This window comes from Telopea speciosissima, chromosome 10 (assembly GCF_018873765.1).
Source record: "Telopea speciosissima isolate NSW1024214 ecotype Mountain lineage chromosome 10, Tspe_v1, whole genome shotgun sequence".
Classification (NCBI taxonomy): Eukaryota; Viridiplantae; Streptophyta; class Magnoliopsida; order Proteales; family Proteaceae; genus Telopea; species Telopea speciosissima.
In genome coordinates, this window is record NC_057925.1 from 14,352,013 (window position 1) to 14,367,377 (window position 15,365).

The 15,365-nt window shown below is 40.0% G+C and overlaps 2 protein-coding genes across 2 annotated transcripts; both read left to right on the forward strand.

Moving 5' to 3' along the window:
- The first annotated feature begins 252 nt into the window (after positions 1 to 252).
- Positions 253 to 2,625, forward strand: LOC122643303. The gene is made up of 3 exons (XM_043836938.1): positions 253 to 555; positions 1,336 to 2,010; positions 2,161 to 2,625. The coding sequence occupies exons 1-3, from the start codon at positions 253 to 255 to the stop codon at positions 2,623 to 2,625; spliced, it is 1,443 nt and encodes a 480-aa protein (XP_043692873.1).
- Positions 2,626 to 12,509: 9,884 nt separating this feature from the next.
- LOC122643304 (cytochrome P450 CYP82H23-like) lies at positions 12,510 to 13,656 on the forward strand. The gene is made up of 2 exons (XM_043836939.1): positions 12,510 to 13,466; positions 13,651 to 13,656. The coding sequence occupies exons 1-2, from the start codon at positions 12,510 to 12,512 to the stop codon at positions 13,654 to 13,656; spliced, it is 963 nt and encodes a 320-aa protein (XP_043692874.1).
- Positions 13,657 to 15,365: the final 1,709 nt, after the last annotated feature.

A 15,365-nucleotide genomic window follows, 5' to 3' on the forward strand; every position in this document is an offset into this window, starting at 1 on the left:
CAACCCTAAGTCATCTTAGTTCAACCCAAACCCAACCCAGCCTTAGGTTGGGTTGAGATATCCCAGCCCAGGCCCAACCCTACCCGGCCTTGATTGACCCTGATTGGGCTGGGCTAGGCCGAGTTGACCCTAATTGACACTATTTTTGCAACCCTAGTTGACCCTTTTTTTTTTTTCATTTGCTTTTTCCTATGCATTAAAAATAAGAAGCAGAAGCGAGGTAAACACAGTTTCCTAGCCCTTAAGCTTGAGATGCGAAAGGCATATGATAGGTTGGAGTGGAACTTCGTGGAAGATAGGTTGGAGTGGAACTTCGTGGAAGATATGCTCTTAAAGTTGGGCTTTGATCGGCTTTGGGTTGACCGGGTGATGTCTTGTATTAAGACAGTCACTTATAATCTCCTTATTAATGGCTGCATAACGGGTAATATCATCCCGACAAGGGGGATTAGACAGAGAGACCCAATCTCACCTGCTATTTTCATTTTATGTTCTCAAGCTCTTACTGCTGTTATTAAAAGAGCTAAGGCTGCAGGGAATCTTCACGGTGTTAGGGTGAGGCATAGGGGAGCTGCCATCACACATTTTCTTTTTGCTGACGACTGTTTACTCTCTTCTAAAGTGGCAGGAAGTGAACTCTCTTAAGGAGTGCTTAGATCTTTATTGTAAAGCGATGGGCCAAGTCATTAATTTGCAGAAGTCTAGCTTTCAGTCCAAACACCCATGTTAAATTCAAAAAATGGTTTTCAAGGGTGCTAAAGGTGAAATATGGAGAAGGCCCATCGAAATATTTGGGATTGCCAACTGACTTTGATAGCTCAAAGAAGACCATTTTCAATGAAGTGAAGGAGAAAACTATGAATAAACTACAGGAGTGGAAGGGCAGTTTGTTTTCTCATGCTGGCAGGGAGGTCCTCTTGAAATCAGCTATATACCCCATGTCAAATTTTGCAAGATCCCACTTCAAGTTGCCTGTCTCGTTTCACAATGCCATCAAGAGGGCATCCTCAAATTTCTATTGGGGTAATGCTGAAAGAAATAGAAGGACCCATTGGATTTCTTGGCCGAGATTATGCAAACCAAAATCAATTGGTGGGTTGGGCTTTAAAGATACAAGGCTGCAGAATCGAGTTCTCTTAGCAAAGGCGGCTTGGCGTTTGTGGTCAACTCCAAATTCTTACTAGGCTAAATTTATCAAGTCTATTTACTACCTTGCCACTGATTTCTTGCATTCAAAATTGGGTAATCGCCCTTCGTGGGGTTGGAGAAGTATGCTGGAGGGGAGGGCGGTGCTTTTTGGATGGTTTATTGTGGAAAATTGGTGATGGCCGTAAGGTTGATATTTGGAAGGACAATTGGATCCCTTCGCTGCCCAACTATAAGGTGCAATCCCAAAGGCCCGTGGACTGTGGGCTCACTTTTGTTACTGACTTAATTGATCCAACTAGCCGCACGTGGAAGACTAGCCTCTTACAGCGCCTGTTTCAACTTGCGGAGGTTAATGCTATTTTAAAGATCTCTCTTAGTTTCTTCGCTGAAGAGGATATTCAGGTCTGGGGTGCCTCCAAGGATGGGCGCTTCTTTATGAAGTCGGCATATTGGCTTCTTGCGAAGAAGGAGGAGGAGGACCAGAGATCAAGGGCAGCAACATCTAAAGTTCGCAACTGGGAGATGATTCCAGAAATGGTTTGGAGGAGAATCTGGAAGATTGATACTCTGCCGAAGATAAAAGCCTTTATTTGGAGAACTTGCAATGAAGGACTCCCAACAGGCTCAGGCCTTCATGCCCGACACATTCCCATTGATCCAGTGTGCCCACGCCGTGGATTTGAGAAGGAAATTGGGGATCATCTGTTGTTGGATTGTCCCTGCGCAAGAGCGGTTTGGCATGGAAGTTCTCTTCATTATTCCCCTCCTACGGATGTAACTCCCACCATTGTTGGCTGGTTAGGTAGCTGGGATGTCGTGTTTCGACATGACAAAAGGTTGGTGCATGAGGCACTGTCGAAGGTAGCCTTCTTGTGCTGGTACCTGTGGAGAGCTCAGAATGAGTTGTGCTCCAATTCTATCTACTGGACTCCCCCATAAGTCATCTCCATGGCAAACAAGGCTTATTTGGAATTTGTAGAGGTTGGGAAGCCTGCAGGCCTCTCGAATTAGTCTCAGGTTGCAGATAGAGACTCCCCCCCTCATGTCTGGACTGTACCTCCAACAAGTATTACTAAGATAAACTGCGATGCTACTCTCCCGCAAGACAATGCAAAGGGTGGTCTGGGATTGGTTTTGCGAGATCATGCTGGTAATCAGAGAAAGTTTGTTTCCATTCCCATGTGTTTCAATTCAGCTCTTCAAGGAGAACTGCTGGCTGTTTGTGCTGCTCTGCGGCTGGCTCTTGAGTTAGGTCTCACGCAGGTTCAGGTTGAGTCAGATTGTAGAGAGGTTGTGAACTATATCTTGGATCACTCGTATACAACCCCTATTGATTCAGCTGTGGTGCTTGGTGACATTTGGAAGCTCTCTGCTTCCTTTTCTTCTATTTCTTTTCACTATATTTCTAGGGCTATTAATGGTGTTGCCGATGCCCTAGCCAAGAAAGCCCTGTCATTGGTGTGTTTGACAGATTAGCCTCTTTCCACTCAGTGGCTTCTTGAGCTCTATTCTCGTGAAGCTGCTGCTTGTACACACCCCCTTTCTCAGTAAATTTCCCTTGTACCAAAAAAAAAAAAAGAAAATATGTGATTGGGTATTGGTTTGTTTCTTCATACTTAATTGACTATTAGATTTTTCTTTGGGTTAAAAAACTTAGTCTAATCTTAAAATTTTAAACACTTTCGTTCAATAGATAATTAGACTCTATTTTTTTTAAACCAATAGATAATTAGATACTAAACAAAAATTGTAATATGTAAACACTCAATTGTAAAGCATAACCTAACACAGGGCCGGGCTGGACCGGGCTTACCCAAGGCCTTAACCCTAGCCCAGCGCAACCCTAACCAGCCCTCAGAGTTGAAAAATCCAGCCCAAGCCATGTTTGAGCTTTGGGCAAGCTCGGGCCGACAGGGCCAAACTTGCACCCCTATGCTTAGCATGCCTGGTAGGAAGATGAAAAGTTCATCTTTCTAGTTAAAGCAACGCATGACGAAAAGTCCAAATTTCGCTAAGCACAAGACGGTCGCACCCTATGAAAAGACAATATTTCTCGTAGACAACGGTCATTTTGCATGCCTATCTCTGAGCAAGGGCAGAGCATCGCACATGCGCAGGTAGCATTCTCTTTTCCTTTTTCAAATCACATAATAATGTGGAATTCACATGTTTTTTATTCATTTTCTTCATCTCTCTTTCTTTTTTTTTTCCTCCTTCCTCCACTTCTTTAAAAGACAGCAACCGAACAACCACCCACTTTACAACTTGTCGCCCTTCATCTGCAACCCCAACCTCACCCTATTCCACAACCGCACCCCACCCCCCATCTACAACCCTACTCCAATATCCCCTTTCTGCAACACTGTCTCTCTTTTTCTTCTCCAACCCCCTCTGCAATCCCTACCTTCAACCACTTCTGCACTTCGAAAGATTGTTCTGACAAATATGCTGCTCTGTCATGAAATTTGCAAAATTTTCTCTACCTTAGATGAAAAATGGAAACCTCGAATTACAAGTTTTTCCTTTTTAATGTAATACTCTCCAATCTCAGTTTGTCAGAACCCATATTCTGGTAGGATCGTGACGACGATATTCCATGGGGTGTGATCCACACCCCATGGATGGTGGGAGATTGATTCTAGTGGTCAAATGTCATTGGAGAGGAATTGGATTCGGGATAAGGGAGTGTGTGTGTGTGGGTGGGTGGGTTGATTTTCCCACTTTAGATATTGGACTTAATTTGACAATCATGCTTTGAGGGGACTTGCCTTAAATGTTTACTCAAAGTTGCATATGCAAATTGAAAGATAAATACAAGCAAACAAATTGCTTGCTAAGTTCTAACCCTTACATTGTATAAATACTCTCAAGTTAGCATAACTAAATTCAATGGATTCAAAGGAGGAAATGCATGCTTCTCAAGTCAAAAATGGTGTACCGGTCATTTTGCACGCCCCTGTGTTTGGGCTTAGGGGCGGCAAGCACTGTGCGACCAGGTGCCATTCTTTTGCCCATTTTAAAGATAAAAACAAAAGAACCAAAATACAGAAACATTAGAAGGTGATGACACCATCTTCTATAAAGATCTCGGTTGGATCTATTTTATCGCTTGAATCCATTGCAATCTTCCCAGCTTGAGAAGACTTTCAATTGCTAGAATAACTCTAGGGTTAACATCATGTAATGCCCTTGCATATAAACACCTAGAGGCCGCAAGCGCAGCCTGTATCAGCTCTTCTGAATTGTTTGCCAATACCCTCAAAATTGGCTGCAGAAGTTCCCAAGGCAAAGGAATCCTTCCCCCCCTTCTCCTCCACCATTAACTACACCTTCATCTTCAACCTCCTTAACATATCCCCATATTGACCTGCCCAAGCCACACAAAACTCACAAAAAATCAATCTTAGAGCCTATGGGCATGAGGGCAATCTTTGTAAAATACAACTCTAAGGCCACACCAACAATACGGGCCCTCTTTGTTGCTCTAACAGTGCCATGGGGCTCTAAGTGCCTGCAATTTGGATCCTCTACTGCCGAGCTGCCCGTCCTGCATCATGCTGCATAGACATAGCAAGGCATGAAATGACCGTCTTACCCCTACCCAAGCGCCTTACTCGAGTGGGGGTAAGGCAGTCATTTCTCATCTTGTTGTGTCTACGTAGCACAGCAGGACGGGGCAGCTTGGCAGTGGAGGATCTGGATCTGACAACCCAACTACATTGAGGCCACTAGCATTGCTTTTGGTAGAGACTTTGGATTCATGATATATACTTGAACGTGAAATTCATGGGATGGTAACTGTGATCGCTTGGCCAGCTCTTGATGTGGTCTCATGGGAATAGAGATATTTTAATCTTCTCCATTTCCTGCCCGCTCCATTTCCCCAAGTTCCTCTAATAGAGGGGGTGGACTCCACCCAGGCTGTGTGTTCGACAGGGGTAGGGTGGTCATTTTTGCCCCCTTCTATTAGAGAAACTTGGGAAAATGGACCTGCCCAGGAATTGGAGCATATAAAGGTCTGGAATAGACAGCTAAGAGTAAAACCTCGAATCCGGCTAGGGGTTTTCGAGAAATGGCTCGAGAGAGGTAAATTCCAGAGATGATCAGCAAGAACCTCAATACAACAGAGGGGATTATTGCCGGCACCGGAATTGGGTTGGCGGAGGTGTGATGAGATCTTGGCTACAAGTTCAATGTCGTGGAGGAGCGAGGAGGCAGGATTTTCAGAGGAGAGAGAAGGAGGTAGATGATCACCAAGGATAGGAGAGAGGGATTCAATGGCTGAATGGGCTCTAGCAATAGATTCTTCAGAGTTGAAATTCATGGGCCTCATAAGATCTACGGATAGACATTGTCTATTGAGAGAGAGAGATAGGTGAAAAGACAAGCCTTTGTGGTTGTAAAAACATCTCAAGAGAGAGAGAGGAAGCAGTTTTGTGAGGGATTAATGGAGGAAAAATGGGAAGGAGGGTTGAGAAAGAATAGCATATATTTGGTGGAACGGTTAATGGAGAAAGAATCCGACCATCAACTGGAGTCGCCAAATCCGATCAAAGCCGATCTAGATCAGTGGTGTGCGTGGCTCTTGCGCCTAGACATAGAAGCATGCAAAAGTACCACGCTGCCCTAATGGAAAAGCAGAAATCCAGCCCAAAGCGATGCTTGTGCGTGCACTCCCATTGACCATTGCGCATGTACAGACTCTAGAGGCTCACGCGGCGATCTCTTTCTTCCCAAAAATTTATTAGCATTTTGGACTAATTTATGGACTTGGCTCTCCTCAGGTTTTACCATTTTTTGACTTGACTTTGGTGACTCGCCGAGTTAAAACCTGATTTTCCAACTATGAGTTGAACAATATGGCACGGAGCTTGTACAATCATGAAAGATGTAAGAATTCATTCCTCTTCTTCATTAATCTCTTGCACATAGTTATGTTAATGGAGTAATTAAGAAACCTCACAAAGGTCACCATAAGGTTTTGAGGAGCATGTCCATAGTTACCAAGAACAAATTTTAGACAAAAATTCGGATGTTATTTTTAATATTAATATCATAATGTTTCGCATTATTATCTAATTATATATAATATGTACATATTATACAAGTAATAGGATTGGGATAACAACTCTTAACACCAGAACAATGCATAACTTGAAAACCTTCAGAGCAATCTTTGAATATCTATTTTGAGTAAACCCATAAATCAAGGTGGTCCAAGGCACAACACTTGTGCTAGACATTTTATCAAACATGTCATAAGCAACGTTAATATCTCCAATTTTTAATATAAGACCGCCAGCTTGATTTGAAATGCAATTGATCCCATTTTGCAAAATATGGTCATGGACAAATCAACCTTCTTTCTCCACTCTTGAATTAATGTTGAACTGAGAAATTGGTGAGTACAGCGACAAGTCTAGTTGAATGGGTTTTGGGTGAAGAATGTTTAAAATTTCTTTTAGTCTTCCAAGCTTGCTAAGGATTTTATCTTGGATTGGATGACTGTTGGTTTGGTTCTTCCTGTGAGGTGGTTGACCGTCGTTACCTTTGGAAGTGTTTGGTTACGTAAATCAGAAGAATTAGATTTCGTAGAATCATGATCCTAATATTTGAAAACTGTTTGGTGTAATTGGAACATGATTCTACAGAATCTATCTAATTCCACATTTCAACGGTAGAGGGATTCGTTGTGGAACTCACCTGATAAGGTGAATCTCACAATTGAGATACCGTATATAAAAATGAGATTTTTGGGTGATTCCAAATTCACGATTCAGTTGAAGCTCTAGAACGAAAAAACCTAGGACTGAGCGGGGAAGGGGCACTGAAGCTCACCACCGATCGAAGGTAACAATCTCTGCTCTCTGCTCTCTGCTCTCTCTCTCTCTCTCCCTCGCTCTCGCTCCTCTCACTCTGTCCCTCTGTGACCGATTTATAATTTTTTGCCTTTTTTTTTTCAAATCTATGCTTCTATGTCCTAGTTAGGGTTCCTCATTTGATTTTAATTTTTGTTGTGTTTCTCTTCAAGGCGGTTTCCAGCTACTAAGGCTTCGTTTCCTGCTAGACATTTGGTTAAGGTGAGTTTCTTCTTCTCTTCTCTCGCTCTTCTGTTCTGATTTATTATTCCTCTCCCACCCCCTCCACCCAAAATTGTAAGTTGTTGTTCATCTTTTGCCATACTTGCATCTGATTGTGTATTGTTTGAAATTAATTTTAATAGTTTAATTTCAAGATCAAATGGCATTAGAAAAGAATGATGACAATATTAAGAAATTCCAAGATGATCTATTATTTAAGTGGCATGGAATTGAAGTATTTTGCTCTGAATATCTACAAATTAGGCTAAATGTAACATCAGAAAAAAAAAAATTTGCTAGTTCTGAGCAGAGGATTATTGGGAATGGGTTAATTGATAGACTTATTTCTTTTTTCTCTAAGAATGAAAGGTACATCTTTTAATGTATTTTCTGATTATGTTAATTGAAGCTCCAGTATATTTAACACTATCCATGGTCAATCCAATCTGGCTAAACTGGTTTAGCAGAACTATTTTGTACAGATTTAATAATGGCCTGAGGAGGAGCCTTCACAGTTTATTGCTTATGTTAACTTGGTGTATAAACCATGTCTTGCAGTAGCCAGTACCTAGAGATTAAGAACAGGAGTGAATGATGAAGTTTTATGGGATACATCCAGTTTCCAATTGAGTGGTGCCTGACATCAGTTTCCATGCACTCATATGATTAGTTCATGCTACTTGCAGTTGCAGATTTGAGATTTGTGACATTTCTTTTATATTTTTTGGAGATAAAGTTGTAATGGTATTTGTATATGATTGTTTAGTTGTTACTTTGATGATTCTTTAGATTTAGTAATGTTATGTTGATATAGTAATCCTTAACTCTATTTTTTTTCTTAGGCTGATGTTTGCCATGCCTACCAAATCTTGAAAAAAGGTGGATTAAAAGATGAAAACATCATTGTGAAGTGGATGGTTGTGCCTGAGCGATTAGCTCAATCATGTCAATCTTTCCAATTAATAAACTGTAGAGTGGATGATTGCATTTAGTAGCATTATATTTTTGTAACTAATTAACTGTTTTTTGTTTTAATTACTACAACCAACTAGCTTTATAAGGTATATATATTTATGATTCAAATTCCAGTGCTCCATCTAAAATTGATTAAATCAATATATAGGGTCTAATATACAAAGGTGACAAGTGATTTACATGGTATATTATAAGGAGAAAAAGTGCAAAACTGTACAAGTATGTAGACAATCCTAGAGGCAAAATAAGTGTAAAGATGATGAATGTTAACGAATCAGGGCACAGAATCCAGGTACAACCCTACTTCCAGCTTCAGCTGAAAAGATGTCAAAATCCTTTTGGTAGCCTTCAATATTGTAAAGGTGGAGAACACATACGACTAGGGATTCTGCGAGCCCTACTAGAGAAACAATTGTGTTTTTTCTGTGGGAGTTCTATCATGACTAGGAGAGGTCAAGTCTTAGTGGAAGTTGGTATATCAAAATTGCATAGACTGTATTATACAGAGCTTATGAAGTGATGGTGAATGAAATCAAATTTATACAATTCCTATCTCTTCCAGCAGTATGAAGTCATGGTAGAAATCAAATTTATACACTGGTTTTGTTAACTGGGTTAGGTTTGGAATTTGGGCCTTAGAATGCCCATGGGTTAGTCTTAAATGTGTATTTTATTATAATAAGAGGATAGAATGTAAAGATTTTGTGGGCAAGGTCTCATGGTTATTTGTAAATTTCAAGCTCCACTTGATGGGTCTTTAGTTCAAATTGGTAGAGCACTTGGAACATGAGCATGTTCCAGGTTTGATGGTTTGAATCCATCAAGACCATTTTTATTCAACTATTCAAAACATAGTTAGTTATGACAATAATCTACACAATTTCAAGTGGTGTTTTTCATTATCTTTTTCTCTCTCACACATCAATTTCTTTCTTTGGGATATATGGATCATAAAAAGATGTCATTGACGTTGTTCACAAGCTTGACTTCAACAAAGGAGGCAATTAAAACCATGTGTGGGCTTTTTGATGTGTTCGGTTTTCATTTTTTAGACTTAATCTTACAACTTGACAGTTGAACTATAATAACTATATAAGAATTTAGTGATTGTGATGGATTGTTCACATTTTTTTACTTATGTTGGATTGCAAGGTAATTACATAAGTAGTGGGTTAGTGTTTTTTTTTTTTTTTTTGTGGGTAAACAGTGGAGGTAGTGTGAATAGCAAGGTAATGACAATTAGTTTGTATGGGAGGAGGGAATTAGTTTGGAGAAACTTTTTTTCTTGCAAATGTTGGGCTAGAAAAAGAGTTAACGAATGACAAAAACATAGGAACCAAACAGTTTTTAAATTGGATTTCAATTGAATCCAACTAACAAACTCTGAGTAACCAAACAGTTTTTCAGGAAGAATCAAGTCACATAATCAAAATCAAGGTAAACAAACAGCTATTCAGGAAGATTCATGTTACAGAATCAAGATAACCAAACAGTTAATCTTTCAAAGTTACGAATCCACAGAAACTGATTTCATGGAATTTAATTCAGAATTGCACCAACAGATTTACGCAACCAAAGACTTCCTTCAATACTCCGTTCATGGTTCTTAGATGCACTGCATATGAAATGAAGTAGCTAACTAAGTAATAGAGGAGGCTCCTAGAAACCCTTCGTCCTTCCACCTGGAAACTCAAAACCATGGAAATCTCTACAAAGAACCCAAGCCAATTCTTGCCGGAGTTGTTGCTGAATAACCTGAACTCCGTTATGACATCATCTCAAATCACAGAATAGAATTCATTGTCAGAGAGGTGCTGCTGAATGAGACATCCTAATCTTGAAGTGAAGAACAAAAAATAAGATTGAAAAACAAAATTTAACAAACATTAAAGAAACAAAGTTCGTCGTAATTGGAAACAGAACTGGATTTCATGGCCTTTTATCCAATTTGTGATTTGGGGCTCGAACCTCAAAACAAAAGATAACAGAGGATGAGGCAGTAGGAGAAGGGGTTATTTAAGAGGTTGCGATGCCGGATTTCATGTTGCAGCGGTTGCCGGAGCCAACGGACAGGGTAGCAGGGCGTAGATCTTATTAGAATCTCCTCATTCAGTCTTCTTCCTCGCCTTGACGAATCTGAGCAACGAGAACCCTAAGCAACTACACCTGCAAACCGTAAATGGGGGTCTACTTCCATTTCTATAATATATGTGAATTAATCCGATAAAGTTCGGATCGGCCGAATACAACGTGATCCACATAATAAGTTGAAAGGGCACGAATTTTTCCGATTCATTGGATAGTGTTTGGATTCGGACGAATTATTCCTAAAATTTAGTTCGAATGAATTATTTGCCAATAATTCGCCAAATTAAAGGCTATTAGAAAGAAAAACAGTGTGGATTCTGGTTAACAAAAGATTCAGTTTTATGGTTGGAGATAGGGGTGCAAGTTTGGCCATGTCGGCCCGAACCCGCCCTAACCCACCCTGAGCCCGAACAAGGCCTGGGTTGAGATATTTGACCTTGAGGGCGGGTCAGGGTTGGAAATTTCTGACCCTAAGTCAGGGTTGGGTCGGGTCAAGGTTGAGGCCTTGGGATAAGCCTGGCCTGACCCTATTTTAAGTTATACTATAAAATATCTGTTGATATATATATATATATATATATATTATAAACTTTAAACTTCACCCACATTTTGTTATATAATTTATTATATATGAAGATAATAAGTGATATATTACATTTTATTATAATGTTATTTTAAGTAAAATTGATAGTTTTCTCCCTGGCCTAGTCCAGCCCATGCATTTCCTTCCCCCTCCCCATGATCAGGGCCAATCAGGATCAGCCTGGCCCGACCCTGAGGGCAGGTTAGGGTTGTATTTTTCAGGCCCTGAGTCAAGGTTGGGTTGGGCCTGGGCCCAGTTAAGGGGACTTAGGGTTAGGCTAGGGTTTTATAAAGCCCGATCCAACCCGATCCTGTTGCAACCCTAGTTGGAGATGATCGAAGTGCCAGCCTGAGAGTTCAACACGTGGAAGTTGCGACATTCAATGGTGCCGAGCTCGAGAAGAAAAAAAAACATGCCTTGCATTGAGCTTGCACATTAGATGAAACTTCTTCCACGTGTCAAGTTTCCAAGCCTGCACTACAGTGCACCGCAAGATACCTGCACTGCTGAGGATTTTAATCCTTCAACTCCAATTGATCGGGCGCAACTAGCAAAGCCACTTGAAATTGCCAATTTCCTAGGCGTGCAGGACAATGACTTTCCATTTTTTTTTTTTTTTTGTTTTGGTAAACATGAATTTTTTAAAATTAAAGCAATGAATTATTTCCCTTCTCCATTAAGAAAGAAACAATGAGAAGAAAGTGACCTACATTTTCTCAAAAGAATAATTTATTTTGGCCTCAACTTTTAAATTAGATAATGATGTGGGTGTGGCAATAATATCTCCACACATTTCGAATGGTCCAAATTTGTCTTACACATTTTTATAACATAATATATGCAAGTTAATTGGCCGCACTTATTAGACACTAAGACTGTTTTTTTTGGGGTACTTAATGTCATGTTATCGTGTATCTTAACCTAATTCACAATATCAAGCAAGGAGAGGGTTGGTTAAGCTGTAAACTTTCGATAATCTAGTAGTATACATCAATCACACGACTGGACACAAAAAGGCAAAAGAATCTTTTTCACAAAGGGAGGAGAAGATGCCACATGTTTTTTTCCCTTAAAATGGGAAAATGTTCTCTCGGGGGTTGCCATGCCCAGATACAGTGGGTGGCGAAATGATCGCCCCACCCCCAATGAAATGTGGAAATCCAGCCCCCTAATACCAGTGTGAGCTCTCTCATTGGCTACCGCATGTGCGTGGTCCCAGCGCTCCCCCAATAAAATAAAATAGTTTTGAAGAGGGGTTATAATTACCCGTTGCGGCTAGAGCAGAGATCTTTATCCCTTGTAATTCCCTACCCGGTCCAGTGCCCCTAACAAGGGGGGCACAATGACCATTCCACCCCTACCCGGATGGGGTCCACCCCCTCTGATAACAGGCATTAGGGAATTGGACCGGGCAGGGAATTGCAGGAGATGAGATAATTTTCCCGACCCGTCGATGACAACACCAATGATGTGCTGTGATTCTATGAAGATTTTCCCAATTAAGAAAATGGAAAAATGCAACTAATCTCCCCCCACACTCAATCCAAATAAACTAAATAAAAATGTCTGCAACTTCACTTCTATAATACAAATACCCAAGTTGAGGTTCAATCTTCAATCAGTATCAATCAACCATGGAATTTCTTACTCAAATACAAGCAATTGGAACAGTTTTTGCCTTAATCTTGCTCTACACCTTATGGAGAAGAAAGCTCAACAATCACAAAACAAAAGGAAGAGATGAAGTCCCTACACCATCTGGTGCCTTACCAATTTCAGGTCACCTTCATTTAATTGGTGGACAAGAACCACCTCCAAAAACTCTTGCAGTCATGGCTGATAAGTATGGACCAATCCTCATGCTTAGACTTGGCATTCATCGAACACTTGTTGTGAGTAGTTGGGAGCTTGTAAAGGATTGCTTCACCACAAATGATAGAGTTTTTGCTACAAGGCCTCAAGTAGCTGCAGGCAAGTATTTGGGCTATAACCATGCAGTGTTTGCCTTCACTCCTTATGGGTCATATTGGCGTGGAATCAGAAATAGAACTACTCTTAATCTCCTCTCCAAAGCTCGTCTTGACAAGTTAAAGCATGTAAGAATCACTATTGTAGACATATCCATCAAAGAATTGTACTCAATTTGGGCCAAGAATGGAGGTACTCATCCAGTGAAGGTAGAGATGGAGGAGTGGTTTGATCACCTGAGCTTAAACATCATCACTGAGATGATTGCCGGAAAACGTTATTTGGGAAACATCAATACCGGATACGAAGATGAAGCTAAGAGACTTAGAAGGGTAATTGCTCAACTAAGGTATCAATTTGGGGTGTTTGTTCCTTCTGATGTATTACCCTTTTGTGAATGGTTAGATTTGGGAGGACATTTGAAAGCCATGAAGTCTCTTGCTAAGGAATTCGATTGTATATTGGGAAATTGGGTCGAAGAACATCGTCGTAACATTGCTAAGAAGTTGGCCGGCGAGGAAGAAGGTGAGCTTGACTTCATCGATGTGATGCTAACCACCCTTTCTGAAGAAAATTTGACGTGTAGTTATGATGATGATACCATCATCAAGGCAACTGTGCTGGTATGTTCTTCACAATTTCACATTTATTACAACAAGATTGTAACTTTATTTTTTTGTCCCTTATCTTATTCCCAAAAGTATTTAATATAGGAGTGATCTTGTCATTTCACATGAACAATGACAACTTTTGAAAATAACACGATGATAAGTTACTTTCAATTTATTTTGGAAACCCTTTTTTTAGGCCTGATTTAGTATGATTTCTATTTTAATTTCAGGGGGGTGATTTCTATTTTGAAAATTGTTTGGTTTGATTTTTACATCTTACTGCAGTGAAATACAAATCAAGTGGAATTGAAATTTTAAAATAGTTGAGGAGCTTTTTCAGAATTCCTATTTCATTTGATTTCGCTCTTTCTCTTTAATGGGCACATGGTTAATTGATGGACAAAATAGCAATTTACGTTAAAAATAAAACACACCCTTCTTTTTCTCCTAATGGTCTCACCACCACCTTCACCCTTTCCAAAGAAACATAGAGAATCTATTCTCAGAAATTGAACTATCAAATGGACTTTTTTTTTATCCTTGAAATATTTCATATTGATACAACCAAAACAATGTCAATTTCTTGACCAAAAAATCTATTTGTTGACTATTTCATAAAATCAATCCAAAAGTGAAATAAAAAATCATATCAAATCTGGCCTTACCTAACTATGACTAAAATATTTTTTGAGAATAAGACAAGGGGCAAAAAAGTAAAATTACAACTTCTTAGTTCACCTACTTGATGACGACAAGATGCACCCTTTACTGTTTCTGTCCATTTCACTATTCACTGCAACTCATGGCAGCTGGCTCTGATACCACATCTCTCACCCTAGTATGGACGATCTCCTTACTAATGAATAATCGCCAAGTGTTAAAAAAGATCCAAGATGAGTTGGATATCCATGTTGGTAGAGAAAGATTAGTGGATGAATCAGACATCAAGAATATAGAGTATCTCAATGCCATTATAAAGGAAACATTGAGGTTATAACCTCCTGCACCTCTATTAGTACCACATGAGGCCATGGAAGATTGTCAAGTGGGTAGCTACCATATTCCCAAGGGTACACGTTTGCTTGTAAATCTATGGAAGTTACAAAGAGACCCTCGTGTGTGGTTGGATCCTTATGAATTCAAACCAGAGAGATTTCTCACTAGACATGTAGATGTTGATGTTAGAGGTAAGCATTTTGAGTACATTCCTTTTGGTACTGGTATAAAGTCATGCCCAGGTATCACTTTTGCAACTCAAGTCTTGCATTTGGCACTTGCTTGTATATTGCAAAGATTTAATTTGGAGACTCCCTCTAATGGTCCAGTGGACATGAGTGAAGGATTTGGCATCACTATGCCTAGAAAAATCCCACTTGAAATCCTTTTGACTCCACGGCTTCCATCTAAGCTATTTGAAGATCACAAACTCTAGAGAGATTGTAGTACTTGTTATGATTATGATGGAAATTCGTAGGGGTGCGGTGGTAATTTTGCGTGCCTTTGTGTCTGGGTGTAAGGGCAGCGTGTGGTGCATGCTTCGATTAATGTTCTTTCTCCCGTATAATGTTTATCATGATTGTAATTGTTGGAAATATTTGTCTGTCAAATCTTAATTAAGCGTGTTAATTTGCATTATCTTTTTATGTATGATGTATGTCCAAACTTGTTTTATGGATTGGCCCATGAATTGCTCTGTTCTTTCTGGCTCAAAAATCCCAGCTCGACCCCAATATTAGATATCTCTCCCCTCCCCCACGGAAAAATTTTTGCTGCTATGCCCATAGCAGGAATGTTCCTGCTACAAGGCTAGCAGCCAAAGAAATGGAATTATTCACTTCCCGTTTGGGTTCAAAATACCCTCCTAGGTTTTATTATTTTCTAAAATACCCCTTAAGATCCCATTTCCTTGGC